Source organism: Gekko japonicus, unplaced genomic scaffold (assembly GCF_001447785.1).
Source record: "Gekko japonicus isolate JY-2015 unplaced genomic scaffold, Gekko_japonicus_V1.1 scaffold1498, whole genome shotgun sequence".
NCBI lineage: Eukaryota > Metazoa > Chordata > Lepidosauria > Squamata > Gekkonidae > Gekko > Gekko japonicus.
The window spans coordinates 73,456-100,975 of record NW_015176494.1 but is presented as its reverse complement, the minus strand read 5'-3'; the positions used below and the strand labels follow the sequence as shown (position 1 = coordinate 100,975).

At 53.3% G+C, this 27,520-nt stretch overlaps 2 protein-coding genes and 1 long non-coding RNA gene across 3 annotated transcripts in view; 1 reads left to right on the top strand and 2 right to left on the bottom strand.

The window, feature by feature from the left end:
* CHEK2 (checkpoint kinase 2) overlaps positions 1 to 902 on the bottom strand; it is a 47,172-nt gene extending 46,270 nt beyond the window's left edge. Inside the window, exon 1 of the mRNA XM_015427274.1 lies at positions 849 to 902. Coding sequence (XP_015282760.1) covers positions 849 to 902 — 54 coding nt within the window. The remainder of the gene's footprint in view (positions 1 to 848) is intronic.
* A 1,349-nt stretch (positions 903 to 2,251) lies between these two features.
* LOC107123936 lies at positions 2,252 to 3,251 on the top strand. The gene is made up of 2 exons (XR_001482961.1): positions 2,252 to 2,301; positions 2,826 to 3,251. It is a non-coding gene; the product is annotated as an uncharacterized LOC107123936 (long non-coding RNA).
* Positions 3,252 to 6,847: 3,596 nt separating this feature from the next.
* LOC107123935 (solute carrier family 2, facilitated glucose transporter member 11-like) lies at positions 6,848 to 27,138 on the bottom strand. The gene is made up of 12 exons (XM_015427288.1): positions 26,958 to 27,138; positions 23,892 to 23,990; positions 22,464 to 22,624; positions 21,313 to 21,437; positions 20,112 to 20,241; positions 12,250 to 12,398; positions 11,508 to 11,695; positions 10,324 to 10,434; positions 10,130 to 10,231; positions 9,608 to 9,680; positions 8,801 to 8,928; positions 6,848 to 7,263 (listed from the first exon to the last, which is right to left on the bottom strand). Exons 1-12 carry the CDS (start codon positions 27,000 to 27,002, stop codon positions 7,060 to 7,062), a joined length of 1,515 nt encoding a protein of 504 aa, XP_015282774.1. The 5' UTR covers positions 27,003 to 27,138; the 3' UTR covers positions 6,848 to 7,059.
* Positions 27,139 to 27,520: the final 382 nt, after the last annotated feature.

The window sequence follows — 27,520 nt, the reverse complement described above, 5'->3', positions numbered from 1 at the left end:
GGTGGGGGGGGCGACCGGCTTGGGTGGGGAGGAGGGAGCGCCGGACAGCGTTGTCTTCCTCATTGCCAGCTGGAGTTGAATGGGGTGGAGCTGGAGCCAGGGACCGACAGCGAGGCAGAGCCCGAATTCCTCTCAGAAATCATGGAGATGAATGAGAAGCTGGCAGGGACGGACAGCGAAGACGCCACCGCCGCGGAAGAGATGGGAAGCTACCTGGCAGGTGGGGGAGAGGGTCCTGCACAGAAGCTACCAGGGTGGGTGGGTGGGGGGGGTGCTCTTTACTGTAGTGGGAAGCCAGAGCCACTCCCGCCTTTCTGGATGGCGCCCCTTGTTAACCGGTACACTTCAGACTAGTGACACATTTGTGTAGGAATCCCCGCCAGCCGCCCTGAAGCAGGAGGCCCCCAGTGCAACCATCAGGTTCTAGGCAGGCATCGTGTGGAGACGTGTTTAAAACAGTGGTTTCTGTGCTGTTTGAGAACACATATTTACAGAAGTTCAGCCTAAACTAACGTGCGCTGCCCATCTGGTTGTGGATTCCTTTGCCAGTCCCCACCACCCTCCTGGTGTATGGGAGGAAATATGGGGCGGGCGGGTGGGGCGACTAAAGTGTGGGCGATGCTCAGGTGCTGGGGGTGCCTTCACAGTTGCACCAGGGGTGGCCAAACTGCCACTAGGGAGCCACGTGCGGCTCTTTCACACAGCCTGATTTAATGTTAATAAAAAGCAAAATTGCGTATTTTCCAATAAAAACATTTGTTCATGTCTTGCGGCCCTCAGACATCTGACGTTTATTCTATAGGGCTGTTAACATTAGGCCAGTTTGGCCACCCCTGAACTACACGCACGTTGACTAGGTAACTGTGCTTGAGTCGTGCTGTAGAAGTGAGGCTCCTAGACATAAGTGGCTGTGCACCGGAACAGTGGTTTGCAGAGCTGCTCTGGACGTGTTTCTGAGCAGGGCTGAAGAAGACCTGGGGCCAGAGGTAAATGTTTTTGCACCAGTTGGGAATAGTGGCCGTGGTGCTATTAAGTTCACTGTTTTTGTCAGTGGAAAGTTAGCCATAAAGTCCAAAACAGTAACAGTTGATTTCATAAGAGAGAACTTCACAAACTGAAGGAGAGTAGTTGAAAGGAAGCCAAAGAGGAAGCTCAGAGAGAGCCAGATCCCGGGAGGATGCTTGGGAGCTATTGGAAACCACACTCGTTGAATGTCCCAGGTTTGGAAAGGTCCTTCCAAATCTAAAAGAAAATGTCGACCCAGTGAACTGCAGCAGTGAAAAACGCAAACTCTATACTGGGGATTATTTGGAAAGAAAATGGAACTAAACAGTGACTATAATAATGTCCCTGTACAGAGCTATGGTGTGCCGTTGGAATACTCAAAAAAGACATTGCAGAAGTACAGGAGGGGGCCACCGCGATAATTGAGAGGTTGGAGCACCTTTCTTATGAGGAAAGGGGGACGAGTCTGGGACTTTTCAGTTTAGAAAAGAGATGACTAAAAGGGGGACAGACGGACGTGAGAGAGGTTTATAAAAGTATGCACAGGCTAGAGATTGTGGACAGAGGACTCTTTCTTCCTCTCCCAAAATACTAGAACTTGGGTTACTTCTTTACTCAAAGAGTGATTAAAATGTGGAATACACTGCTGGAGGATGTAGTAATGACCAAAAGCATCGATTACTTTAAAAGGGGATTAGACAGATTCATGCAGAAGAGGTCTATCGGTGGCCAATAGCCAGGGTGACTAAATGGAACCTCCATGTTCAGAGGCAGTAAATCTCTGTAGACCAGTGTCAGCAACATCAGAGGAAGGCCTTAGCCTTTATGTCCTGTTGGTTGGCCCTCCAGAGGAACTGGTTGCCCACTGTGAGACAGGATGCTGGACTAGATGGGCCTTTACTGGTCTGATCCAGCAGGGCTCTTCTTATGGGATAAAGTGAGAAAGAATTCCAGGCGAGCTGATGCCAATGCAGTGTGTGTGTGCGTGTGCACCTGCCATTACGTTAGATGACCAGAGAATGTTCTTATATCTAAATACATTAAGTGAGACATTCTTTGTGAAAGCTACAACGCTAAAGTGCAGCTGCTTCCTTAGTGTTCAAAGCACATTTCTCTCTGTTTTAGTCTTCTTTAAAGCTCCCCACAGTGCCCTCCCAAAGTATCTTTCGTAGCATTGGTGAGGCTGAAAGCACGCGTGGGTTTTAGCTTTTGCCATCTGAACTCCGTTCTCGTCTCTTTCCCTTCTAGCCAGGCAGGAGGAGCTGGCCAAAGATGTGGGACAAGCATTTGATCAAGGTAGGCCGTTCCCACCCTTGCTCCACACGTGCTTTCTGATGGCCTGTAGTCTGGCCCTGGGACGAGCTATGCTGCTCCAGGCAACACCTGTCCGATCTGCTGCCAGATCACATTCACGGGGCTTGTGGGACAGCTTTGTGCTCACCTGAAGCCAGTCTGGACTGCATGCAGCCGTCTCTTCTGAACTTCTGAGGTCCTCTGACTTGGGAGTCTTAAATCTAATCCTTCGTGCTTTTGCTAGGGTTTCCGTGCGTGTGCGTGCTTTCCTCATATTAGATGTAGGAGTGCGTTTTTACAGAAATGCCTTCTGGCAAGAGCAGCCTGGTTCACAGAAGTAGTTGAATTGCTACATTGGAGTCTCTTGAGAGAGAGGTAGACAGACAGACAGACACACACATTTTAAACTTTGTTTTAGACTGTTCTTTGCCCTGAGGACCATGAACCTGGTGGAGAAGCAGCATAAAAATGTTTACAATAAATAAAAAGTCCAGTGAAAACCTGCTTTTTCTTTCCTTGGATTGCAGATGATCTTCAGAAAGCAAAAAAAGTTTTGATCAAAATGAAATATTTTGCAAGCCTGGAAGAAAAGGTGAAGAAGAAAAAGATTCCCTCCTGACACCACATTACTGTGATGAATTTTTGCTGTTTTATATTTCCGAGGTAACTGGAAGCAGTAAATCCGCCATTGTCTTGGTCTTCCTGCTCCTGAGAAAATACAGAGAGCCCCGCTGCTGGGTAAGACCACAGGTTCAGCGTCCTGCTTCTCACCAGCTGCCTCCAAGCAAGGCAGTCCTTCCTCTGACGACTGAGACGCCGTTGTGGAACCTGGAGGCTCCAGGGAGACAGTGTTGCTCATAGCCATCGAGGGCCAAGAGGAGCAGGACTCTGGAGCAGAAGAAGCCGGCTGTCGCTCAGGAAGGTGTGCATGGGAATAAAACAGTCTTCTTCAAGGTGCTGCAAGCGTCTTCTCTGTTTTTGCTGCCGTTTACGGCCACTTGAAAGCCACTTCCGCCGGTTGCTGCGGCCACCTTTCGCTTGTGACGGCTAAATTTACGCAGGAGTCTTTGGAAAGCATATTACTTACTTTTATAACTTTTATATAACTTGTTTACAGGTTAATTAACACAAAGATCTCCAAACAGCTGTCAAGGCAGGACTTTGATTTGGAGATTCTAAATTTTCTCAATTTCTCTGTATGCTTCATTCTCTTTCAGTAATGTTTTCTGCCAGTTCACCTGGAACGGTCATTGGTCTAATTGGTCCACCAAACTGGTCACCTGACCACCGTCCCCCCTTTTTTTAATGAATATATGTTGGGTGTTTCCATTGAAAAGGCTGTTTTGATGGCCATTCATTGTTTTAGAGCAAAGTTTGAGTCGAGTGGCACTGTAACAATTCCTTGTTTCTGTGTGTGTGTGTGTCTCTTTAAAAGTTTGGTTGCATGGCTGTGATAAGTAGACTAGAGTGGTTGAGAGAAGCAAGTGTGGTATGATTGGTGGTTGACAGAGAGGGGGAGGGGTTTTGGAAGTGAAAATGAGTGGATGAGTATGTATGTCAGTCAGGAGTGACAGTTACAGTTTGGACAGTTGATAAGTTCAGTTAGTTCGGTGTGTGAGGGAAGTGAGAAGCAGTCCTGTGTGGAATAAGTTAGTTCAATGAGAGACAGAAGGAAGGCTGAGAGAATAGGAAAAAGTAAATGAAAGTTTAATTGAAGACAAGTTATAGGAAAGGCTGTATGTCCTGATAAACTGGAGAGAAACAGTGAACATATATGACCTTGAGTTAAAGTGTTACAAAGTTACCTGAAAGATCCCTGTCAGTAAGGGAGCAGATTGTGTGTGATACACCAAGCAGTGGTTTATTATTTACACATTACTAGATACATTGTTCTACCCTTTTATTTATGAATTATTTCAATAAATCCTGTTTTATTCAAGTATATCAGCTCTGAAAGAAATACTTCCTCAGGACCGTATAGTTTCTCGTAAGCCTTGACCTCGGTCTACCAAAATAGAAAGAGCAACAGTAAAGTATAAAGGTTTGGAAATCCTTAAAATTTCCTGGTGGCAGCCATCTATACCCAGTAGAACAAAATAAAAAGAACACTTTTAAAGTGAAACCAGTCCTCCCCAATAAGGAGGACGTCACAGGCACCTTTAAGACCAACCAAGTTTAATTCTGGGTAGAAGCTTTCCTGTGAATGCACACAAAGTGCCAATGCACATGAGGGCTTAGACCTAGAATCAAACTTTGCTGGTCTTAGAGTTAGTACCACATGACTCAGACTTTGTTCCGTTGCTTGGGGCCAAGACAGCTGCCCATCTGACTCTGAGTTCATTGTTTTGCTGGAGGATCACTTTTCCACCCTTAATTGTCACAGATGCCAGAGAGAACTGACTGGCCCCACTAAACACTGGGCTAAACGGCCAATATCTGACATACCCGTGTGGCTGTAGGGACACGGTTTGTAGGGACAGCAGTTTGGTGTCGTGGTTAAGTGTGTGGACTCTAATCTGGAGAACCGCGTTTGATTCCCCACTCCTCCTCCCCATGCAGTCAGTCACAGTTGTCTCAGAGCTGTTCTCTCAAGAGCAGTCCTCGAAGGAGCTCTCTCAGCCCCACCGACCTCACAGGCTGTCTGTTGTCGGGAGGGAGGAAGGGAAGGAGACTGTCAGCCGCTCTGAGCGAAGGGGCAGAGGTTATAAGTTCAGTCTCTTCTTGTTTTGGTGTTGCAGAGATTCTGCGGGAGTGGGGGGGGCCTGGTGGGGGTAACATTCATAAGGTAGGGCTGACACCGGGATACAAAAAAAATATGTATTTTTGAGTGGAGAAAGGTATAAGTCAAAATAAACGTTTTAGCCACCTGAATGTATTTCAGGTTAGATTTCCAAGATGCATGAATAGAGTAGCTGGTGAATGCCCCGTAAATAGTGATCTATTTCATCCCAGGGCAAGGGAGGGTGGGGGGGGATGAGGCAAAAGGGCTTCTATGGGAATTCCCAGCCAGTCCTGCGGGGAGGGACATGAGTCCTGCTGGGTCAGACCAGTGGTCCACCTAGACCCACAGCGGACACCCGTCACGTGGCATTTGTTCCCCCTGGGTGAGTCCCCCACCCCCCCATCTGTTTGACATCACCCATGGTGTTCTGTTCTGTTTGACATCTAAATGGAATCAATGGGACAAGGTCATCCAGGGGTTTGGTGTGAGAGGTCACCAATATGTGTGACATCCAGATGTTTCTCAGCAGCAAAATTGGACTGAGTCTCTGGAAGTCCCGGGCAGGTACCAGGAGAAGGCAATGGGGGTGGATGGGGCCAATAAGCTGAAGCTCAGTCCAGGCAGAACTGAGAGGATGGTGCCCTTCGGCCTCCAGAAGGCCCTGCTGCCCAAGGCTTGCCTGGTGGCCCCCCCGCCCCCCAAATACGGTCTCTCTAGGTGGCTAAGGCCCAAACATTTCTTTTCGCCCAGGCTTTTAGCGGAGGGGTTTTGTCTTTTAGCTGCTTCTGTGGTCTGCTCCTGGTCTGAATTGGGTTTTCTGGATTTTCTCTGGGCCCCCCATGGTGGTCTTAGGCCATTCTTATGCCCCTGGCTTGTTTTGTGTTCATGATGTTTTTATGGATGCCTCCCTGAGCAGGACTCTGGAGAGGTGGCTTATAACGTTTTTCAAATAGATCAGCTGCTCTTAGCCAGTTGTGACCGGAGACCATCATCTGAGGCGCTGGTAATGCTGCTTTTCAGTCCAGAAGATCAGTCTGAAGGCTGACGGGGGGGAGGGGGGGCTGCCATCCCAGCCAGAAATGCCCCTGCAGTGGCTCCAGCACAACCCGAGCAAGGCAACTGGGCTCAGGCTGATAACTGCCCCACCCCCTTTATCCAAAAACTATTTCTTCGGACGAGAGGTCTGATCAGAGCTTCATTCCACTGTGGAGGAAGCACTCCTTGTAAAAGGGACAGATCAATAATTTCCCTCCCCACTTCCTCCTGATAGGTTTTTCATAGCTCAGCAGGCCAGAATCCAGGTTAAAAGAAGTGGGCTTCACAGCCACACACACTCTCCACATCAAGCAGGGAGAGCAACGTGAATTTGTCAATAGGACCTTAGCAAGACGTTTCCACCTCCTATATCCCCAACACCAGATCTAAACAGGAAGCCAAGTTGGATCCATCACCAATGAATCCAACAAAATCTTCACATTGAATAGCTGCAAGAAGGGTCGTCGCAGGGAGATTAAGCCCTGGTCCCCCTAAATAATTTTGCTGCTGTTTCCTTCCTTGCCGAGACCAGTTGTTAACTCAGCCCTCCTCGCCTCCTTTATGCAGTGGTCCAAAACCTTAGCGTGGGATGTGGATCCTCCCAGAAGCCCTAAAGGCTCGGTAACGTCTGCTGAGCTGGTGACTTTTCCTCCACCCTCCTCGTCTGCTGTTGGCTTAGCTGTGTTAAGCGCTGTGCACGAAGCTCAGGCAGCCAAGCCTCCCTTGCCTGTGACTCGGAAAGGGCTGTTTTCTTTATGTGACGACAGCAGTCGGTTTTGAGGAAGAGGGGTATTTTTTATTATTTAACTGGGACCTTGTGCAGGCTACAAGGCATGTGCAGAGGAAAGCCAAGCATATACAACTGTGTGGCCAGCAAGCGCCCTGGAGTCAGAGTGCCGTGTGGGTCGTCATCGTCACACCGGAGGGGCCATGGCGCGTTGCCAGCAGACTCTCTGAGCGCTCCGTTTCCTGGCTGGCTGGAAAGCCCGTGTGCCACACCCCCTCTAGAACTCACAGCTGAGTTTCCGTCTCTCGCATAGTTCTCCCTTGGGCTCTGGGATTCTTCTGCCAAAGTTGAGCTTGTGAAATTCTCTCTTAATTTCCAGAAAAGTTTTATTTTTTGTTTCAGGAATAACAAAGAAGATGAAAATGGCAACCAAGAAGCATTCCACCAAAAACACAAGAAAGCAATACTGTTTGAGACCTTTCTGGAAAACAAAATTGAAAATTTGAGAATGGTTATTAATTCAGAATGAGGCTTTGCTGTGTGTGACTGAGTATCTTGAATTTTCTGGCACAGACATTGCTCTCCATACTGATCAATGCTCCCCACCCCAGATACACTAGATGAGGAAAATGCTGGCTGTATTTGTCTTGCTACGTGTATACACTTGTGCCACCCTTTTACAGTTTTTTCCCTCATGTATTTCCCAAATGTAGATTCCTTTGAAATGTGGCGTTGGAGGAGACTTTTACAGATACCACGGACCCCTCCCCCCAAAAAAAACAACAGCAGGTGGGTTCTAGATCAAATCAAGCCTGAACTTTCCCTAGAAACGAAAATGACTAAACTGAGGCTACCATACTTTGGTCACTTTATGAGAAGACCAGACTCCCTGGAAAAGACAATGATGGTAGGACAAGTTGGAGGCGGTAGGACAAGTTGGAGGCAGCAGGAAAAGAGGAAGACCCAACAGGAGATGGAGGGACTCCACCAAGGAAGCCACAAAGGCCCCCAGTTTGCAAGGCCTGAGAATGGCTCTGCTCATGATAGGATGCTCTGGAGGATATTAATTTATACAGTCACTGTAAGTCCAAAGCGACTTGACGGCACCTTTCTCTCTCTCTCTCTGACACACACACAGTTCCCAAATGGGGATCCTCGGCAAAGAAGAAGAGATTGGATTTATACTCCACCCTTCACTCGGAGTCTCAGAGCGGCTTACAAACTCCTTTCCCTCCCCCTCCCCACAACAGCCACCCTGTGAGGTGGGTGGGGCTGAGAGAACTCTGACAGAAACTACACTTTCAAGGGCAGCTCTGAGAGAACTATGGCCTGCCCAAGGTCATCCAGCAGCTGCAGGTGGAGCAGTGGGGAATCAAACCCAGTTCTCCCAGATCAGAGTCCGTGCACTTAACCACTACACCAAACTGGCTCAAAGTCAACACACTCTCCAGTTAAATTAAACAGGAGCCCCATGGCTTCTCATAGCATAGCAACATATATTCCACCTTTCCACATGCATTGGATCAAGTCATCGCTGGCTCATGAAAGCTGCTTACAGAATCTATATAATCTTTCAGGTGCCTCTGGACTCTTGCTTTAACGTTCTGCAATTGTGAAGCATTCTTGATCCAATATGGACAAGAGCTGCAGGGGAAAAGGCAGCAGAGGCCGTTCTCCCAGTGGAGGTGGACCAGGTCCCTGCTGCGTCTGGCTTCCTAACCCGGCTTGGGGCACACGCCTCCTTCCTCGCGACAGGAACCGCTTCAGACAAGCTGCAGTGAAGCACTGAAGACGTTTATTCTTTTTTTTACAAAGGCAGACCAGCATGGCTGCCCCCGGGTGGGACGACCTCTGCAGCCGGTGACTGTGGTGGGCTGCTCATCAGTCCCCGCACCTCTTGCATCAATCTGGGAGGGGTCTGGGCAAAAAGAGACTGTTGCTTGCTGGGGCTCCTTGCGAGAAGCAGTGCCAAAACAAACCTGGGAGGAGAAGGCGGGAGAAGGCGGAGGTCTACCTACCACGATGAAGGGGAAGAGCATCCCAACGGTGAAGAAGCTCAGCCAGCTCATGGACCCTGCGATCATGTAGGCAGCGGGGCGCGAGGACTGCATGAACAGCTCTGCCGTCAAAATGTTCGTCACTCCACCTGGGGTCAAGTCCAGGAAGAGCTGGTTAAGGCAAGAGCAGCAGACATGAATCTCCCTGGGCCGTTTAAAAGAACACCACCAACAAAAGAAAACGGCGTGCAAAAGTTAGTCCCTCCTCTGTGTCTGCAGGGTGGGGGAGGTTAGCAGAAACCAGCTCCAGACCACTCAGATCGGTACAGAAGGATACTTGCAGCCTGTTTTGCCTCTAAAACAAGAACCACCTTCTCTGAGTTAGGGCTCCAGTGCAAGAACAGTGGGAAAAGAACCATCTCTTGAGCTATGCAGATATGGATTTGACCTGTTTTTATCTCTTTTAACCTGTTTTTATCTCTTTTCTGTCTTTGCAACTTGATCTTGTATTCCTCGCCACCTGGAGGCTAAGAAGGTGAGGCGGGATGTGAATATTTCAAACAAGTAAGAGATTTAAAGAGCCAGCATTGCTGCTGGCTTACTCTGGAGCAGCACGTCACATTGCCTGGAGCCTGGGACATTGCCCCCCTTTTCCCCCCCCCCCCCCGTGGCCCTTGGTTGTGTCCATTGCCAGGAGCTTTTTTAGTAAACTGCTGAGTGCTTTGTAGAAGCAAGTACAAGCCAGGACCCTGAAGATACCCCACTGGGCAGCAGTGAAGCGGCGTCTGCAGCACCAACCCAAAACTAAAGACAGGAAAAAAGAGGTACCTGGTCCGAGGCCAAAGCTTAGGATGAAAGCAAATATCGAAGCCATGCTCAGATACGGTGCCCAGGGGTGTGTCTGGAAGAGGAGCACACACACACACACACACAGGGCTAGCCGTTGCAGCTGCTGCACTGCTCCTGGGGCAAAAAAGGGCTGGTGGTTTCCTGGCGTCCCCCACTCCACCCCTGAGCAAGGATGTGAGGATGGGACTCTAGAAGCCGAGCCCTCCTGACGTTCCACGCCATTTCTCCCCGCTGCCCACACACACCCCCGCCCCCGAAAGCTGCATTTGGGCCACTTGCTGCCCCACATGCAAGACACCGAGGCTGTGCAGCTGTTCTTGGCGTGATGGCCAGGTGGTGTCCTCCTGTTCTCTTGCAGCCTCACAGGCCACCGTAGCCATATCCAGAAGCACGCAGCAGGGGGGACAGCCTTCTGTCCGGGGGGGTGGCTGGCGGCGGAAGGGGAGGCAGATCCCGCAGCAGCCGCCGCCGCCGCCGCCGCCGCCGCCCTCCTCGGCCTACCTTGTATGTCAGAGAGCAGGTCAGCACCACGCACCAGACAGTCATCAGGGAGTAGCCACCCAGGATGAGGCGCCGCCTCCCCATGGACTCAATCAGCAGGCCCTGCAGGGAGGACACACACCCCCGTTGTGCTCAGCACCAGAGACCCTTCCATCTCAGGAAAAGTCCGGATCTTAGCGGGGGTTTTCACTTACGCAGGTGAGGGCAGTGAGGCACTCACACGCCCCCGTCCCCAGGGTCACGTAGGGGATCTTGGCCGAGGGGATTCCCGCTTCCGCAAAGACATAACTGGCGTAGAAGTAAATCTGTGGGGGGGAGCCAAAAGCAGTTACCAGGCAGCCGGCGTCCTCCGCACTCGCCGGCAGAACAGGGCGCTTGCCCTGGCCTGGACGAGCCACTCCTGCTTGGACCACAGACAGGCAGCACCAAGGGTGTGGCCATCATACACCATTGCTCACAAGGCAAGGAGTGGCTGCTGCAGACGAGGAGTGACTGATGCCAGTCCTGGCCTGGGGGGGGGGGCAGGAGGGAGCGCCTGTGTCCTCCGGCAGGAGGGCGCGATGGGTGAGCATCCTCAGTGGCCGCTGGTTCTGTTTGCTGATGAAACAGAAAGGCGGGATTGGCCCTGGGGAGGACAGCCGAGAAGAAGCCCAACTGGTCTCCTGACGCTCATTTTGGAACGAGGGAGATGGTGGTGGTTTGGTCCATCTCTGCAGTGTTCCAGATGCAAGGATCTGACAGACACACACCCCGATTCTTAAAAAGCTGCTCTCCCCTCAGCTTGGTGTTCCGGCTTCTGAATGCTGCCCATGCAAACTCTTTCCCCGTCAGAGAGGTGGGTCCTTCCTCTCAGTTTAGTCATTCATTTATTTAGAATTTTGTCTCCCCCTCCCCACCCTCCCAGCAAGCAGGATCACAGCTGGTCGCATCATACAAGATACCGAACAAGGAAAAAAACATTTTAAAAGCCCCAGAAACAACTATTCTGAATTCCAACTCAATTACAAGATGGCATTTTCAAAACTTATGGTGTCCAAAGTAGATAGAGCCTCGGGGCTGCTCCTTAGGCCTTGTCTACACTACTCTGAACTAGTTTTGAACCGTTTCGTTTTCATGGATCCCCGCTAAAGTATCCTGTAGTGCTACCGAACCAGGGGGTAGGGGGGTGAATCTTCCATTTCTGAGTACCTTCTTAAGGCCAAAGTTTCCAGGATTCTTTGGGGGAAGGCTCTGACAATTCAGTCAGTTCCAAGCGGGTTCGCATTTGAGGTGTAGCTGAACAAGAAGGGGCACGGATTCTCACGGGAGGCGGTTTGTGCCAGCCGGGCACCGTGGCTAACGGAGACGTCCTTGGGGGGAAGGCTGGGCTCATTCTCACCGCATTGATCCCGCTCAGCTGCTGGCCCATCGGCATGAGGAAGATGGTGATGAGCTGCCACCTGACGCTGCGGTCCGTGAAGAGTTCCCAGGGCTTCTTGGGCTTCTCGCCCCCAAGGGCAACACGCTCCCTCTGGATGTCCTCCATTTCCATCTGGTAGTGCAGAGGGCCATGAAAGCGCTTCAGAGCTGGGGGGGGGGGACGGAAGGACGGACGGGAGACAAGGCAAGAGACAGGGCCCAGGTGGAACTCCAAGCACAGGACCCGTTACCCCTTTGAGGGTCCGGAAAGCTGCAGCTACTTCCCAGTTCGGATCGCGCCCACCCTCCCGGAAGCCCCAGCCCGTAGTCAGGCCGGTCACTCTCTCGCCCAGACGGCTTCGGCCTTGGCAGGTGGGATACGGCTGTGGTGGAGGGAGAAATGACACGGACGGCCAGGGCCACACGATGAGTCCGTGGCAGAGGCGCTGTCTGGCGCACAGAAGGCCTGGGAAGCGCTCCCTGCCGGCTGGGTCCCACTCCTCCCTACAGGCTAGATGGGACACGCCAGCGTAGTCGGGGAACGGGGGCCTGGCTGGTAGAGGAGGGCCGGCAGCTGCCGAGAGTCGGCTTGGGCAGGGAGGCGGTCTGGGTGGTGGGAGAGACTCGGGCGTGGGAAGGGCGCCGGGGCTGCTGCTGGGGGCGGGGCTCCTCCTGCTCTGGCGGAGGCGGCCGATGGGGCACCTCTGTCCCGTGTGACTTACCTTGGATACATTTCACCTCATCCCCTTTGTCGATGAAGAGGTACCGGGGACTTTCTGGAAACCAGGGAAGGGCCAAGAGTTGGAAAAAGGCCGGGAAGCAGCAGCTGGAGAGCAGGAAAGGCCAGTACTTTTCCCCACCAAGTAGCTCCCTGTGAGAAGGGAGTTATTACTACTAAGGCTGGAAGTGTGCAGCGGACAGGTGAATAAGCCTGGCTGAGCAGAGGAAGCAGCTATCTAAGTCCACCTCGACCCGACTTCTGCCATGGGAAGTTCTGCCTCATCAACCTTCCGGAATTCCTTGCAAGAGTCCACCAGGACCCGGGTGGGGCAACCTGGTAGCCGTTCTATAAACTGGGACGGGGGGGGGGAGGGAATTCCCTCCACAGAGGCTCCTGAGCTCACTTGGAATGCAGAGGCCACGTCAACCGGCCACAGCAAGAGCAAGGGGTCTGCGCGGAACCCGAAAGGGGTGATCCACACAGGACAAAGTCCTTGTGCCGCCGGGTCCGTGGACCTTCAGCCAGGCGTGCAGAGGAAGAGTTTTTCCTCACTGGGAACTCAGTTCCTAGGCGTGCAGGGTATGATTTGCACTGGGATCATTGACACGTGGGAAGGAGGGATTTTAAGCTTCTCCCCCAACACTGTTTTCCCTTCCTGAAGCAGTACTATGGAGCCAATATCTGCCACACTGGGGAAACATGCCTGTTGTTGTTGTTCAGTCGCACAGTCGAGTCCGACTCTCCGCGACCCCATGGACCAGATCACGCCAGGCCCTCCTGTCTTCCGCCGTCCTCTGAAGTTGACTCAATTTCATGTTCGTTGCATCTGTGACACTGTCTAACCATCTCATCCTTTGCCGTCCCTGTCTTCTTTGACCTTCAATCTTTCCCAGCATCAGGGTCTTCTCCAGGGAGTGCTCCCTTCTCATTGGGTGGCCAAAGTATTTGAGCTTCAGTTTCATTATCTGGCCTTCCAGGGAACATCCCTGTACACATACATTTTTCCAGTGGGCAAACAGTGGCTATGTGTGGCTTTTTCAGGCCAGGAGGAGGAGAAGATTGGATTTATACCACTCCCTTCACTACCCAAAGGAGTCTCAGAGCAGCTTACAATCCTTTTCCCTTCCCCTCCCCACAACAGATACCCTGTGAAAGAGCTCTTTTGAAAACTGCCCTTGAGAGAACAGCTCTAAGAGAACTTGTGACTGACCCAAGGTCACCCAGCTGGCTGCATGTGGAGGAGTGGGGAATCTCCCAGATTAGAGTCCACGCCCTTAACCACTACACCAAACTGGCTCTCAGGAAAATGACACGCAGGAAGAAGGAAGGTTCAAGTGCTGTACATCATGCTCCCAATCCAAACTGGGCCCCTGCACTCCTGAGAGGAATCCCAAAATATGTCACAAGTCCACGTGGGGGACTTTATAATACGTAAATCAGGCCAAAGTGATTCATCACAGCAGGAGATCTTGTGGGCTGGAGCTCACTTAAGCTGCAAAAAATACTGTATTTATTCATTTTATTTATTTATAACACTTTAAATCTTGCCTTTTTGTCCCTCAAGGTGGCAATCAACTAAAAAGGCATTAAAATCAACTTTAAAAACAATACATATGTATTTATATATTTATATCTGTCTATAAACAATTAAAAACATGAACAGGAATGAAGGTGAGTAAAGAGAGAAGTAAATGAAACATTAAAAAAACCAACAACGACAACCTTCACCGGCATCAAAAGGCAACCACAGAAGGAGGCAGGCGAGTTTCCTCGCAGGCCCCCTCAGCCCCTTTGGGCTTCAACCGTCCGTCGCAGCACCTTGAACTGGGCCTGAGCACAAACTGGAAGCCCGCGTGGGCGGAGTGATATGGTCTGGTCAGCATTCTTTCCTTGGGTGAGGGCAGTGAGGCACCCACGAGCCCCTGGCTCACCCGTCAAAGCTGCCGAAAGGCCCCCCGGGCCCCCCACCCACCCAGCCGCAGCCCTGGCCCTTTAGGGGGAGTACATCTCCATCCAGAACAGGAGATGACCCCTTTCCCAAATAAGACTTTCCCCTCAGCAGTAGCACCTCCATTTTGTCAGGATTAAGTTTCGTCTTGTTCGCCCTCACCCATCCGGGTACCGCCTCCAGGGCAGGCTCCCGTTCACGGTTTCCACAGCCGCCGGCAGCCAAGGACAGAGGCGTCACCTGCATGCTCCTGACAGCTCAGCCCAGATCTCTGGACAGTCTCTCCCAGCAGCTTTACACAGATGCTGAAAAGCAGGGAGGACAAGATGGAGCCGTTGGGAACCCTGCAGGCCCAAGACCAGAAGTCCCCCAGCACCCACCCTTCTCTCTCTGGGAGGCACTCACTGCCTCAGCCACCACCAACCCACCCCCGGATTCATGCATCCAGGGGGGCCAAGGGATATACACAGACAGATGGCAGGTCTCAAACTTCCAAGAATCCAGCCCGCCTCCTCAGACTGCACAAGCTTGTAAGGCATCCCACACAACTGGATGAATCAGCACCCTGGGATCTTCCAATCCTGTTGCTGCTGCTAGGGATTAGGAGAGATTTTATCTGCAAAGTGTTTAGCAAAATGATCACCTCCTCCCATTGGCCAGGAAAACCCAAAAGGCTCCTGGCCGTCTAGAAAACGTCTGCAAGTCTACACTGTGTGGATGCAGTGGTGGCATAAAATTGTATGGCTCTTTTGCTGCCTTCACCACCACTACGCAGGCTCTCAAATGAGTGCTAGCCCATGATAGGTTGTCAATTTTCCCCCCAGTCTTCCTCCACCGTCGCTTTAGTGGTCTCCCCTGCCTGTTCATCACCCGCAGCCCCTGAGCACACCAAGGGGCTGTGCAGACTATTTGATCTGAGAGACGGTGCCGCATGCAATCGCAGCAGCTGCTGTTCAGGCCATTTCACCGTTCCAGAGGTTCCATCGGCAAAGATGGAAAAGGTGCAGAAAAGACAACCCAATTGACTTAAGATTCCGGTGGGCAGCCGAGTTGGTGTGAAGCAGCAGAACAAGGTTTGAGTCCAGTCAGGCACCTTGAAGACCAACAAAGATCAATTCTGGGTGCAAGCCTTTGTGGGCATACGAGAGGGGTGTACGGGGGGGGGATTCATTTTTTTCCGGATTTGAGTATAATAAAGCTGGATCTTTTCGGGATTCCCAAATATACCCAAATACCAATACCAGTATTCTATTGGTACTCATTTTTTTTATATATTCCTGAAAATTTTTGGCTCCATTATATCCTATGGGGCCATTGTAGTCAATGGCAAAAATCTTCTAACAAGTATTCAGGGGGCTGGGTGGAGAGGGTTTGAGATAGAGGCATCAAATTTGTAATGTAGCTGATGGAGCCTCTCCCCAAAAGACCATCCAAGTTTGGAAAATATTGGACCAGGGGGTCCAATTCTAGGGGCATCCAAAGAGGGTGTCCCCAATCCTCCATTGTTTCCTATGGGGATGGGGAAAAGGCAAGCAGCAGTGTCTCCCAGAGAAAGCACAAAAAAAAAAACAACCGAAAATTTCCAGGGTTATTTCGGCATTCAGTATTCAGCAGCTGGATCAGCTCAGGGGATCTGATTCAGTATGCCAAATACCCCAAAAATGCCAAAAAAGTGTTTCCCCAGGTTTCCCACCCCTGTTCAGCTTTACCAAATGCACACCACTAGTGGATACATACTTCTTCAGATACAACTGACTTAAGGCATTAAGATACCTTCCTCATTAGGAAAGGCTAACTCATTTGGGGCATTTTACTTTAGAAGAGAGTGAGGTATATGAAGAACATTGCCTGATTGGAGACTATAATGCAATTTTTGACAAAGTGCAAGATAAGAACATAAGAGAAGCCAATGTTGGATCAGGCCAATGGCCCATCTAGTCCAACACTCTGTCACACAGTGGCCAAAAATACCAGGTGCCCTCAGGAGGTCCAGCAGTGGGGCCAGGACAGTAGAAGCCCTCCCACTGTTGTCCCCCCAGCACCAAGAATACAGAGCATCCCTTGCCCCAGACCAAGAGTTCCTATCTATATCTTGTGGTTAATAGCCACTGATGGACCTCTGCTCCATATGCTTATCCAATTCCCTCTTGAAGCCGTCCATGCTTGTAGCCGCTGCCACCTCCTGTGGCAGTGAGTTCCAAGTGTGAATCACTCTTTGGGTGAAGAAGGACTCCCTTTTATCCATTCTAACCCTACACTGTGCCCACGAGTTCTTGTATTGTGAGAAAGGGAGAAAAGTACAGCCAAACAAATTTAAAAATCTGGAACACTACTGCCAAAGATGTTTTTACAGCTAGCAGAAGAATATAATCTAGTTGATCCATGGAGAACAAGAAATCCAATAACAAAGGATTATACTTTTTATTCTCAACGGCAAAGTCCTGGTCCAGAATTGATATGTGCTGGATTTCAGCAAGTTTGTTGAAGAATGTAGAAGAAGCTGATATTTTACCAAATACTTTTGCAGATCATAACCCTGTATTCTTGAAAATTACTGTTGTTTCCAAGACATTTAGTTGGAAGCTGAATACACAGCATTTGAAAAATGAGAATTTTGTGATGGAGACAAAAAGGAGCTAGAATATTTCTTCAAGCAAAATATCCAACCGGATATCTCCATAGATACAGTTTAGGATGTGAGTAAGGACTTCTTCAGAGGAATGGCAATCAAATTTTAATAATTAAGGCAAGATGGCGGCTTAGCGATATGCGCTCGATCCTGCTATGAAGCCGAGAAGCCAAAGAAAGACCAAATAAAGACGGCATTGTAACAACCACCCAGCCTGGGGTTATGCCTGGTATGCCACGGAGTGAGCTCGAGTCTACCTGTAAGACCGGGGGTGTTTACGGGGCACGAAGCCGTCCATCTGGCACCGCAGACGACCGACTCCCCCAAGGTGGACTGGGGCGGGCGGAGCCGGCCTGGCTGGCCGAGGCTCCGGCATTTGCTGCCGGGGACTGGCGTGGACTTATCCCCGGCGTGGGTGAAGTGCGCGTAGGTGTCGTGGCCGGAGCTGGTGCGGCTGGTGAGGCTGGAGCGTGTGGGCGGCGCGGCTGGAGCCCGAGCGGAGCAGCGGTCGATTGGTGGTCCCGAGGAGTTGACGCGGAGGTGGCTGTGTGCCTGGTGGCCGGGGGGTCTGGCAGTTCGGCCCGACTCGACGGTGGGCCTGCGGACGTTGGCGGGAACCCCAGGGGAGGGTCTCCCCCCTCTCGCGGAGCTCCTGGGAGCGACTGGAGAATGGGATGTAGAACCAGACGAAGACAGACGGTGCCCAGCTCCAACAGAGGGAGTGGCCACGAGAGCTGAGCCATCCCGGTGGGAACTGTCGAGGACTTCTGCCCGCAGAGACTGGTCTCCGAAGGGGAAACATCTGAGTGGCTGGGGGACTGAAGACCCCGACAGGAGGACGTCGGAGCCGGAGGAGATGGCGAAAGCTGGAGAGCAAGGAGTGGGCTCGGTTTACGCGGCTGGGTTGGTTGGGGTGCTTAAAGCGCCGCCGGTGGCGGGCCTGGGGAACAGGCACTGGTGGAAGAAAGCTGTTTCTCTTCCCCCTGGAGGGAAGCTTGGAACTTGGAGGTGGCTACTGGACAGTTGCATGACGGGAGAGGTAGAGGGTTGCTTACATCTATGCCCTTGGCAATGGGAGAGGCAGCGGCGGAACCTTCTTTCATTGGCAACAGTTTGATTGTATGGGGATTGGGGTGTTTTAGGATCTGTCTGCTAGTAGGATGATGAGTGAGTGAGTGCTGCATGGGAGATTGTATGGTGGTGAATGTTGGTTTTAGCCCAAGGACATATAAGGTTTAGGTTACTATAGTCCTCTGGTAGGACCTATGAGGTCAGGAATCATTGTTTGTTTAATAGCACTCAGAGTGTTTTGTAGCAGTAGGTTAATTGTTAAAGTTGAGCTGTTGCACTGAGAGAGTGGTATCGCTGCGCTCTGTCATCTAGGTCTCTGGTTGGCCTGAAGTACTGCGGAGGCCACCAGGGGAATAAATGGCTGGTCAGCAAATTCCAGTGCTCTTGGGGCGGAGGAAGTGCGGTGGGCCAAGGCGAAATTGTAAGGGAAGGACACGGAGAAATAGATTGGCTCGGCGCCCTTCCAGCCTTCGGCCCATCCCAACGGTGGCTGGCAGTGGGGCCAGGATGAAGAACCCCCCTCCGTCGCTGGTGTTGTTTAATGCCAGGTCTATTAATAATAAAGCTACAACCCTTCGGGACTTTGTAGAAGAACAACATGCAGACCTGGCGTGCATGACCGAGACCTGGGTGCGGGAGGGAGAGACAGTAGCTCTCGTCCAGCTGACCCCACCTGGGTTTTCGGTCCTTCGCCAGTCACGGACTCGGGGGCGAGGAGTGGCTATCCTCATTCGGGAGGCTTACTTCTTCAGGGCGCTCCCGCCAGCAGAGATCGAGGGTGTGGAGTGTGTCGGTGTGATGCTGGAGGCTGAGGAGAGTTTGGCAATCTGGCTGGTGTACCGACCGCCTAACGCACCGGCTAGTAGTCTGCCGTTCCTGCTGGAGCGATAGGAGGCATTGGAGGAGCTTCGACCGACGGCTCTGCAGCCGCTGGCTGCACGCCCTGCAGCTGTCCAAGAGGTTGAGTGGCACCTCCCCACCGCTCCCCTCCATCGGGGCGGGCCAGTGCTCGGCCTCGTTTCCCTGGCTCGGAGTGGCGAGACAGGGCCCCGGCTGAGCCGGGGGCTCATCCATTGTAGCAGAGGGGAGACCTGAGGCACTGATGGCTGCTGCGCCGGGCCTCATACACGTGCGCTGATGCCCCGCTCCCCTCAACGGCCACTCATGGCAACTGCCACTGCCTCCGCAGGAACAGGTGTTGCAAGCAATGGCGACCCAAGCCTCAGCCTTCTCAGTCTCTGCCCGCTGGATCGTCCATCCCCTCCGTCGCCTCGCACCACACTGAGGCCGAGACGCTGGCCGCTGCTTCTGTGGGCAGGACTCCAGCAATGCAGCCAGTGGATTGGCAGACTGTCAGAGTGACGGGTCAGGGAGCCAATTGATTTGGGAGTGTGTGGAACATTCAGCAAAGAGTCACCCGAAAACACAATTATATATAAGGAGAGATAATCACTATAAGCTTAGGACAAATCTAACTTGAATAGCGCAGAACATGTACTTTTTCCAGGAATCACAATAGATTTTAGCGATTTGATTAATCAATATTAGTTTTTGAAATTATATAAACGAAAGAAACAAAGGTTTAAGATGAAGAATTTGTAACAGCTATTATATAAGCTTGATGGAAATTTTCCTATATGTCTTATCCCATTCCCTATGTCCTTCCCTTCCTATAATGTAATATATAATAGGGAAAACCTAATAAAAATCTTAATAGTAAAAAAGAAGAAGAGGCTGAGGTATAATTAAGGTTCATAACAGTATGCATAGTGTGTGGAAAGTGGATAGAAGAGCTCCCCCCCCACCTCTCACAATACAAAACCTCTGGGTCGCCCACTTAAACTAATCGGCAGTGAATTCAGGACAGATGAATGAGAAGGGTCTGGGAACAGATTGTGCTTATGAAATTCCTTGTATGATGAACATGCCCAGTGTGACAGTGCAACGTTCACTGACTCCATTGGACCAGACCATAAGAACCTAAGAAGAGCCTTGCTCGATCAGACCAGTGAGGGTCCCTCTAGTCCAGCATCCTGTCTCACACAGGGGCCCACCTGGAGGGCCAACAACAGGACACGGAGGCCGAGGCCTCCCCCTGACGTTGCCTCCGGGTGCTGGGATTCAGAGTGCCCCTGAATGTCAAGAGGGTGTTGGCAGCACTGCCCAGATCTGAGCAGCCTCCTCAGCCCCTGCAAAGGGGCTCTCTGGCACTCACCTTAAGCCAACGACTTGTCCCGTCAGAATCCCCCCCGTCAGGAATATGGAGCTTCCCATGGTCATCGTCCCTCGGAGGTGCTTTGGGGCGGCTTCTCCTATGTAGAGGGGCTGCAGGGAGAGGCCAATGCCTGGAAAGGAAAGAGCAGGTCACACCCGGGGGGGCGGAGCCTTCGGCCCAGCCACACAGCCGCCAATCCATTATGCCCCCAAGCCCCCCCCCACCCGCTGGCAAATGCGCCCTTCTGTTTTATCACCTAAAACATGGACACCCCTCCTCCTTTCTGGCTCTAGCTGTAGCACACCCCACAGCAGGTGAGCAGTTACCAGTGATCCCCTCTGAAGGCAGCTTTGCTCTTATTTGCCACCTCAGAAAACATGGCTGGGTGCATGGCAGTGGAGCGCACAACCTTCCGGCAGGTGCGGCCTTTGGGGTGCTAAAAGATTCCTGTTTAGTTTTGCCACAACAGGTGGGACATGGCTGCCTCTCTGGAACTGAAATCGGTCTCGGTAAAAAGCTTCACAAAAGCCTCTGTGATCAAAGAATGGGATATGACTCCAAAGGAGGGAAGAGCAGGGTTGTTGCCCTGGGACCCCTTCAGAGACTCTGCATAGTGTGTGTGTGTGGGGGGGGGGGTTGCGGGGCTACACACTACAGTCCCCATTCACGCCTCAGAGGCCACCTGTGCTCAGGAGGGGCAGCGTTCTTCCATAACAGCACCACCTTGTGGATCAGGAAGGAAATTGCATGTTGTACCTCGGAAGCAAATGCCCTTTCTCGTGCGCAACCCCCCCCCCCCAAGGGGGGCTGCCCCGTTCCCTGGCCAGACCTGAGGGCCTTCTCCTTAGTCATGTGTGCGCCTACCTCGCAGCGAGCGGCACTGAGCTCGCAGGGACCCGATTCATAAGCCTCATCCGAATGGGTCTCTGGGGGACACAGCAGCCCCCCACCCCCACCCCATCCCCCCGCCGTCCTTTCTGGCACCGGCTGCATGCCTCTGTGGGTCTGGCCAGAAAAGTGGATTGAGCACTGGCCTAAGACAAATCCAGTCTCTCTCCAAGAACTCTAGCGGGAGTACAGTCTTGCACTAAGCCGTGTCATGGTTCCCCAGAGAAAGCACAGCACAGCCGTATGTTCCAGCCAGTCAGCATCACTGACAAAAATGTTCTGCTCGACGTTCATCATTACGAAATGCTTTTACCTGTGTTCATGCCGATCAAGAATCTCCCAACGATTAGTAATTCAAAGAGCCCCGTTGGTGAGCTAATGCCCATCAGGAGAGCGGCAAGGATAGCTATGACGTTGTTTGTCAACAGACCTCCTTTCCTGGAAGAAGAAGAAGAAGAAGAAGAAGAGAGAAGAGATTGGATTTATACCCCGCCCTTCACTCGGAGTCTCAGAGCGGCTTACAAACTCCTTTCCCTCCCCCTCCCCACAACAGGCGCCCTGTGAGGTGGGTGGGGCTGAGAGAGCTCTGGCAGAAACTGCTCTTTTTCAAGGACAGCTGTGCCAGAGCTTGTGACTGACCCAAGGTCACATCAGCAGGTGCAAGTGGAGGAGTGGGGAATCAAACCCGGTTCTCCCAGATTAGAGTCCGCCCACTTAACCACTACACCAAAAGGCATGGAGAAAATGAGAGCAAGAGAACTCCTTTGGTTCGAGCCAACACGGAAATACTGGCATGGCAGGGCGGGGACCCAGTAGTTGCCCCTTGGCTCTCACTAGAGGCACAGTGTCGGAAGGATCCTCTAGCCTAGCCCCCTGTGCTCCCACTCCCCCAGGGACTCCTGCTTTGTGCCCAGAGGAAGTCAAAAACACGCCAGTCTGGCCCGGAGGGAAATCCCTTCCTGGCCTCGGAGCGGCATCTCTTCTCTTCGGTGTGGCACAGCTGGAAGCACCTTCACCCAGGCTCCGCCTGTACCCTGCCGGGCTTTTGCCTGCATCCAGTGCAAGAGAAACTTGAAACTGGAGAGACTCCATGGCGAGACCGCAAGTGCTTTTCTTCCCACTAAGCCACACCATGGAAGTTCTTCCAGAGGGACCCCGGTGTTTCTCCCAACAGCAGTGACCTGGAGCCATGAGACCTGGGTTCGAATGTCCACTCAGCCACGAAGCTCACCGGGTGACCTCGGGCAGGTCATGCCTCTCACTCTCTAGCCCGCCCCACAGAGTTGTGCAAATGTTCTATTTCACCAAGCTCCGTGGGGGGAGGCTGTGTGAGTGCAACTGAGAAACAAGCAACGTGGCCCTGTTTTCCCCAAGAGTAAAAATGTTTCCCTCATAACTCATTCTCTCTCTCTCTGAGCACCACAGAAGGAATAATCAATTCTCCTCTTCCAGGGTGGAACTCACCTGCCAAGCCGGATGGCCAAGCTGCCTCCCAAGTGTGCCCCAAACAGGCCTCCGAGCGAAAAGATGGACGCCACGGTGGACCAGAGCAGGGTCAGCATGCCGGGACTGAGGGCCGCTTGATGGCGCTCCCGCCAGCTCTCGTTCAAGAACCTGTGGATGTGCTGTAAGGGCAAAGAGGATGCCTGCGGCGCTCCTTCGCTCGTCCCCAAGGGAGAGGCTCTTTCACGCTCACGCGCCGTGCAGAACACACATGACTCCCGACTCCCACAGGGAAGCCCAAAGCCCTCCTCTCCCCCTCCTCTCCCCTCCCCCCAGAGGACCCCCGATCACATGACGACGAGCCATACCAAGGGAAGGGTGAGGCTTTCGCGTGGCACCCCCCCCTGCCCTGCCCTGCCCTGGCTTACGGCTGCAAAGCAGGGGTGTCGGCCTGGGCAGAATCGGGGCCCCTCCTGCGGCCAGGCATGTTCCCAGGGACCTGCAGGAACGCTCCAGCCCAGCCTGCAGCAGAAGCCAGCTCCATCCCTGCCACGGGCCCTCCCTCACACCCCCACGGTGGGAGACAGCAGCTGGGGGGGGGCGGCTTTGTGCCTGCAGAGCGGACCCTCCGGTCCTCTCCAGCTGTTGGCGGGTCCCAGGCAAGAGGCCCCTGAAGGCCCCCCCCCCCGCCGTTGTCTCCTCCTCCTCCTCGGACGCCCAAACCCAAGGCTGGCTGCGGCAGAGCTGCCCCTCCCGATCTGAACCCCCCCCCCCCGGATCCTGCTTTCATGTGCTTTGATCTTTCCATGCTCATTTGGTTTTTAACCATCTTAACAAGCATGAAATGTTACAGTAAACTTACATTGCACAGTTTAATCAGAAGAGTCATCAGCTGATGGGCCTGCCTGTCCCACATTAACAACGGTGGGGTCCGGCAAACACTCCCGGCCCGCCCGTGGCCTCCCCGCACAGCCGCTGGGTTTCCTCGGGCACCTTAGCCAGTACGGAGGGGGCAGACTCCTCTGGGCCAGCCTTTGCCCCCCCCCCCGGACCATGGAGGAAGGGATCCCCCCCCAGGCGAGGGGAAGAGGGAGGTGGGAAGCCGGGCCGAAGCACAGAGCCCTCGCCTCTTGGACCCACACGTGTGGCAGGCAGAGAGCGAGCCACAGTTCGGGGGGATCCACTTCGGGCAGAACCAGCCAGGGAAGCGAAAGCAGCCCGACTCTGACCCTCCGGCCAGTCCCTCCCGTGAAGGGGACCGGGACAGCGTGCAGAGTCCTGCTCCGCTCGCAAGGCCCGCAGAGTTCTGTGCCAATCCCCGGGGCACCAGATCCTTCCCAAGGCCCAAAGCACCCGAGGAGGAGGAGAGGGACCGTCCCACGGCCTGCTGCTGACTCCCGTGGCCTGCAGGGACGGCAAAGAGACACGACCGACCTCAGAGCGGCTTACCTCGGTGGGTGCATTGATCACAGAGACGTTGTACCCATACTGGAAGGTCCCTCCGATGCCGGCAGCACACGTGGCTAGGAAGAGAGTCCAAGTCGGAAGCTGCAGAAAGAAACGAGGCCGCTCAGCCATCGGCCAGTCCCAGGGGCCCTTCCCCAGGAGGCGAAACGGAATGCACCACCACCCCCCCTCCGCGTGCTCCCGCTTTTGCCACGCAGGGCCCGAAGGCCAGGGGGTGTGTGCAAAGGCCTTGCGCTGGGTGCTTCTGAGACCTGGTGTAACGTATTCAGAAGCTGCCATGAATGCATTAAGATGTATGTGAAACATCTCATAGGGAAGCCATGTTAAGCTTCGTCTTGGGCAGGGATTCAAGCCCAAGGCAAATGTGTCCAATCGCCTTCAAGCAAGCTGTAAGCGGGAACAAAGGTGATTGGCTCTTATTCGCTCAACCGTATTGGTTGTTATGTGTATAGTAGGCGTGGCTATATTAGCCGGGAAATGTTTAAATACCGAGCAGCTACTATGGAGGAGCTGTTCGGGCCATCGGATGTTGTACCGTGTTGGAGAAGCGCTTGTGTTGTAGATTAAACTTGAGTTTTTGCTGAAATCACTCTCTGACTATTTGTTAAGCGCTGGACTTAACACCTGGCCCGGTCTGGTGCGCCTTCCCACAGGCAACCGAGATGAGAGAGGCCCCTCTCGCCTCTGGCTTGGTCTGGGGAGGGGGCCCTTGGCTCCCGGGGGCACTCGGGTGTGTGTGTGTGTGTGTGTGTGTGTGCATGCGCACGCATCCCAGCAGAGGGCAAGCACATGCATGGTGTGGAGCCAAAGTGGAGCAGGGCTCACCACTTAAGCCACTGCCCACTTCCCAGCAGGGAGGGAGCCAGCTGGGCTGCCTCCAAAGACGGGTGGCCAGGGTGGGTCTTGGGCTGATCCAGCAAGGCAAAGTCTTCTCTTCCTCAGCAGGGCCCCCTCCCCTGGGAGGGGGGTGGAATGGCTGGAAGGGAAAGGGCTATCACGCGCACACACACACAGTTCCTTGGAAGGCGCAGCGCCAGGAGGATGCCTGCCTGCAGTGGCTCGTGGGGAGGAGGACGGCTGGGCCTCTTGGCCCGAGACACGAGATGACCCCTCAGCATGTGGCTGCAGGGAGGGACACCCCCCCCCGAGCACACAGAAGACCCCCACACGGACTGCAGGCCCCGCAGCGTCTTCACTCTCTCACGTCCCGTGGAGTCCACAACCCGCAACTCACCCCTCGGGTCTGGCAGAGGAGCCCGTGCTCTGAGCCGATGATGCTGAAAGCCCCCCCCCCACCCGGTCAGGCAACCGCTGTGCCTGCAGGGCCGGCCGGCCTGCCTCTCAGATGACTGCTGCTGCTGATGAGAGCTCATGACTCTCTGCCTTGTGATGGGGGGGGGGGGTTTGCAGAGAGGTTGGTGGAGGGGGGGGACTAACCCGTGGGCAGGATGAGCTCTGCCCTTCCTGCCCTGCTGGTTACCTAAGTGCGTGCCAGACACCCATCACCCCTGAAATGCCGGCACACACACAACCTCCCCCCTCCCGGGACAAGAAGCAGGGGCTGGGGGCACACCGTTTCTAGGCCACAAGCCGTTCCCAGGTGCCCTGTTATGAATAAAATGGAAGCACGGGGAAACGGGGTTACCAATTGCCCCTCAAAGCACACCAGGCCCTGCTCTCTTGCCAGCCGCCAGAATGACAACACTTGGTCAAAACTGCAGCACAGCTCAAGTGTGTGTGCGTGCGTGGGGGGGGGCACTGCAAGAAGCTGCCAGGGTAACAGTGTGCGTGCAGAGAAACAAACTCTGCTGGGGGGGGGGGCGGGAGCACTTCCTCCCTCCACAGGGCTGTTTCAAGCCTGCTCGGGCTCTCCCTTCTTTCAAAAAAGAAGCCATTCCCTGCCGCTCCTGTGTGGCTGCTGGGAACACTCACAATGGGGTGCAAGAGGTGTACTTTGGCTCACAGTACCCATTTGGCATCTTCATCTTGCCTTTTGTGAAGAACTGCTTCTTTTCCTCTATCCGGAATGGTGTCCCAGTCCCTTTGTGACTCAGTGACCCCAGTGCAAAAATCTTGACGAACCGGCCACAATCCTCCACTCCCACTGCTGTTGCACAGAAAAGTCCTCACTGCCCCGAGAGTAAGAATTCATCCACTTCCCCATCGGACAGGAAAACTAAAGTCTGATGTTCAAAGTACCGCTGGAACAAATGTTCACTTGCATACATACATGTTCTGTACACCGAACGAGAACATATGTAGGAATGCCAATAACCTGTGGACTGGTTTTTTATACCTAGAGGAGAAATCTCCTTTGGAAACGTTGCATCCCCACCAGTCCTGCTGCCGCCGCCACTCACCCCCAGCTCACGGGCAGGGCCAGGCAGACCACCGCCCTGCATCTCCTACCCCAGTTCCTGCCTGAGAGCGGCTCATCGAATGTCCACGTAGCAGCTGGACGATCGATTCAGGGCAAAGCAAGAAGTATTCCTAGCCCAGCAAAGAAGGAGTCGCAGCACAGTAGCGCTACTCATTCTCACCCAAGGAGGTTCCATTGGACTTCCACTGGGGAAGGGAGGCCCTTTCAGGGAAGCTGGACACACACACACACACACACAGTCCGGCCAGGCACAATCAATCTGCCGGGCGGCAACAGTCACCCTGAACTCATGGAAGGGGACAGCAGTATTCTTTAATAAACACACAAAACATTTTGTAAAGTCCAGGGGAAATGGTTTCAGGGATTTTTATAAAATCCTCTTGCGTCAGGCAGCTGGGGCCTATGCATGCTTTGCTGTTGTTGTTCAGTCGCACAGTCGAGTCCGACTCTTTGCGACCCCATGGACCAGATTCCGCCAGGCCAGGCATGGTTACTCCCAAGTAAGTTCCACTGAACTCCGTGAGTTCCTTCTGACTAAACCCAGAGGACTGTGCTGTCGGATCCCCTGGCACTGCACAGGACTGCTCCTCGCCTGCACCCCCTTCCCTCTCCGCTCGGCAGACCACAGCCTAAAACACGCCTCGGCCTCTCGGGCAAGGGCTGCTTACCTTGCTGGGGTGTCCAGTGCCTTTCAGCAGTGGTTGGTACTCCATCTTCAGCACCAGGCTGGTTGCCTTCCCTGCAAAGGGAGCTGAGCTACGGTCGGAGACTGCGAGAGATGGCCAGCAGGGACAGGAGTGACCGCAGGCTCTTCTTCTTCCTCCTCCTCCTGCTGGTGCCCCCAGAGCCTCTCAGCCCTGCCAGGCCACTCTGGCACCAGGGAAGCCCAACCAGCCACCAAGCCCCGTGGCCGCCCAGGAAGTCATGGCTTTTGGGGAGCCACTTCTCACAAAGAGCTTTCTCATGAGAGCTCACAGCTAAGGGGTGACTAATGTGCACATTCCCTGAGCAACTGAAACAAAATGAACCACGGAGAAACGCGTTGAAGAAAAAGCTCTTTGTCAGAAATTTCTCCCCAAATCCTGCATGCCCAGTCTGGAGGGCTGGGAGAAAGAGAAGACAATTACCTTCTGATTGGCCCTCGTCCCTCCCTTGGCCCTTGAGCCGGTCGTAGGGTGCTTACAGCATTCCATAGATTGCGAAGTAGTTCGGAGTGTAGCTAATGAAATCC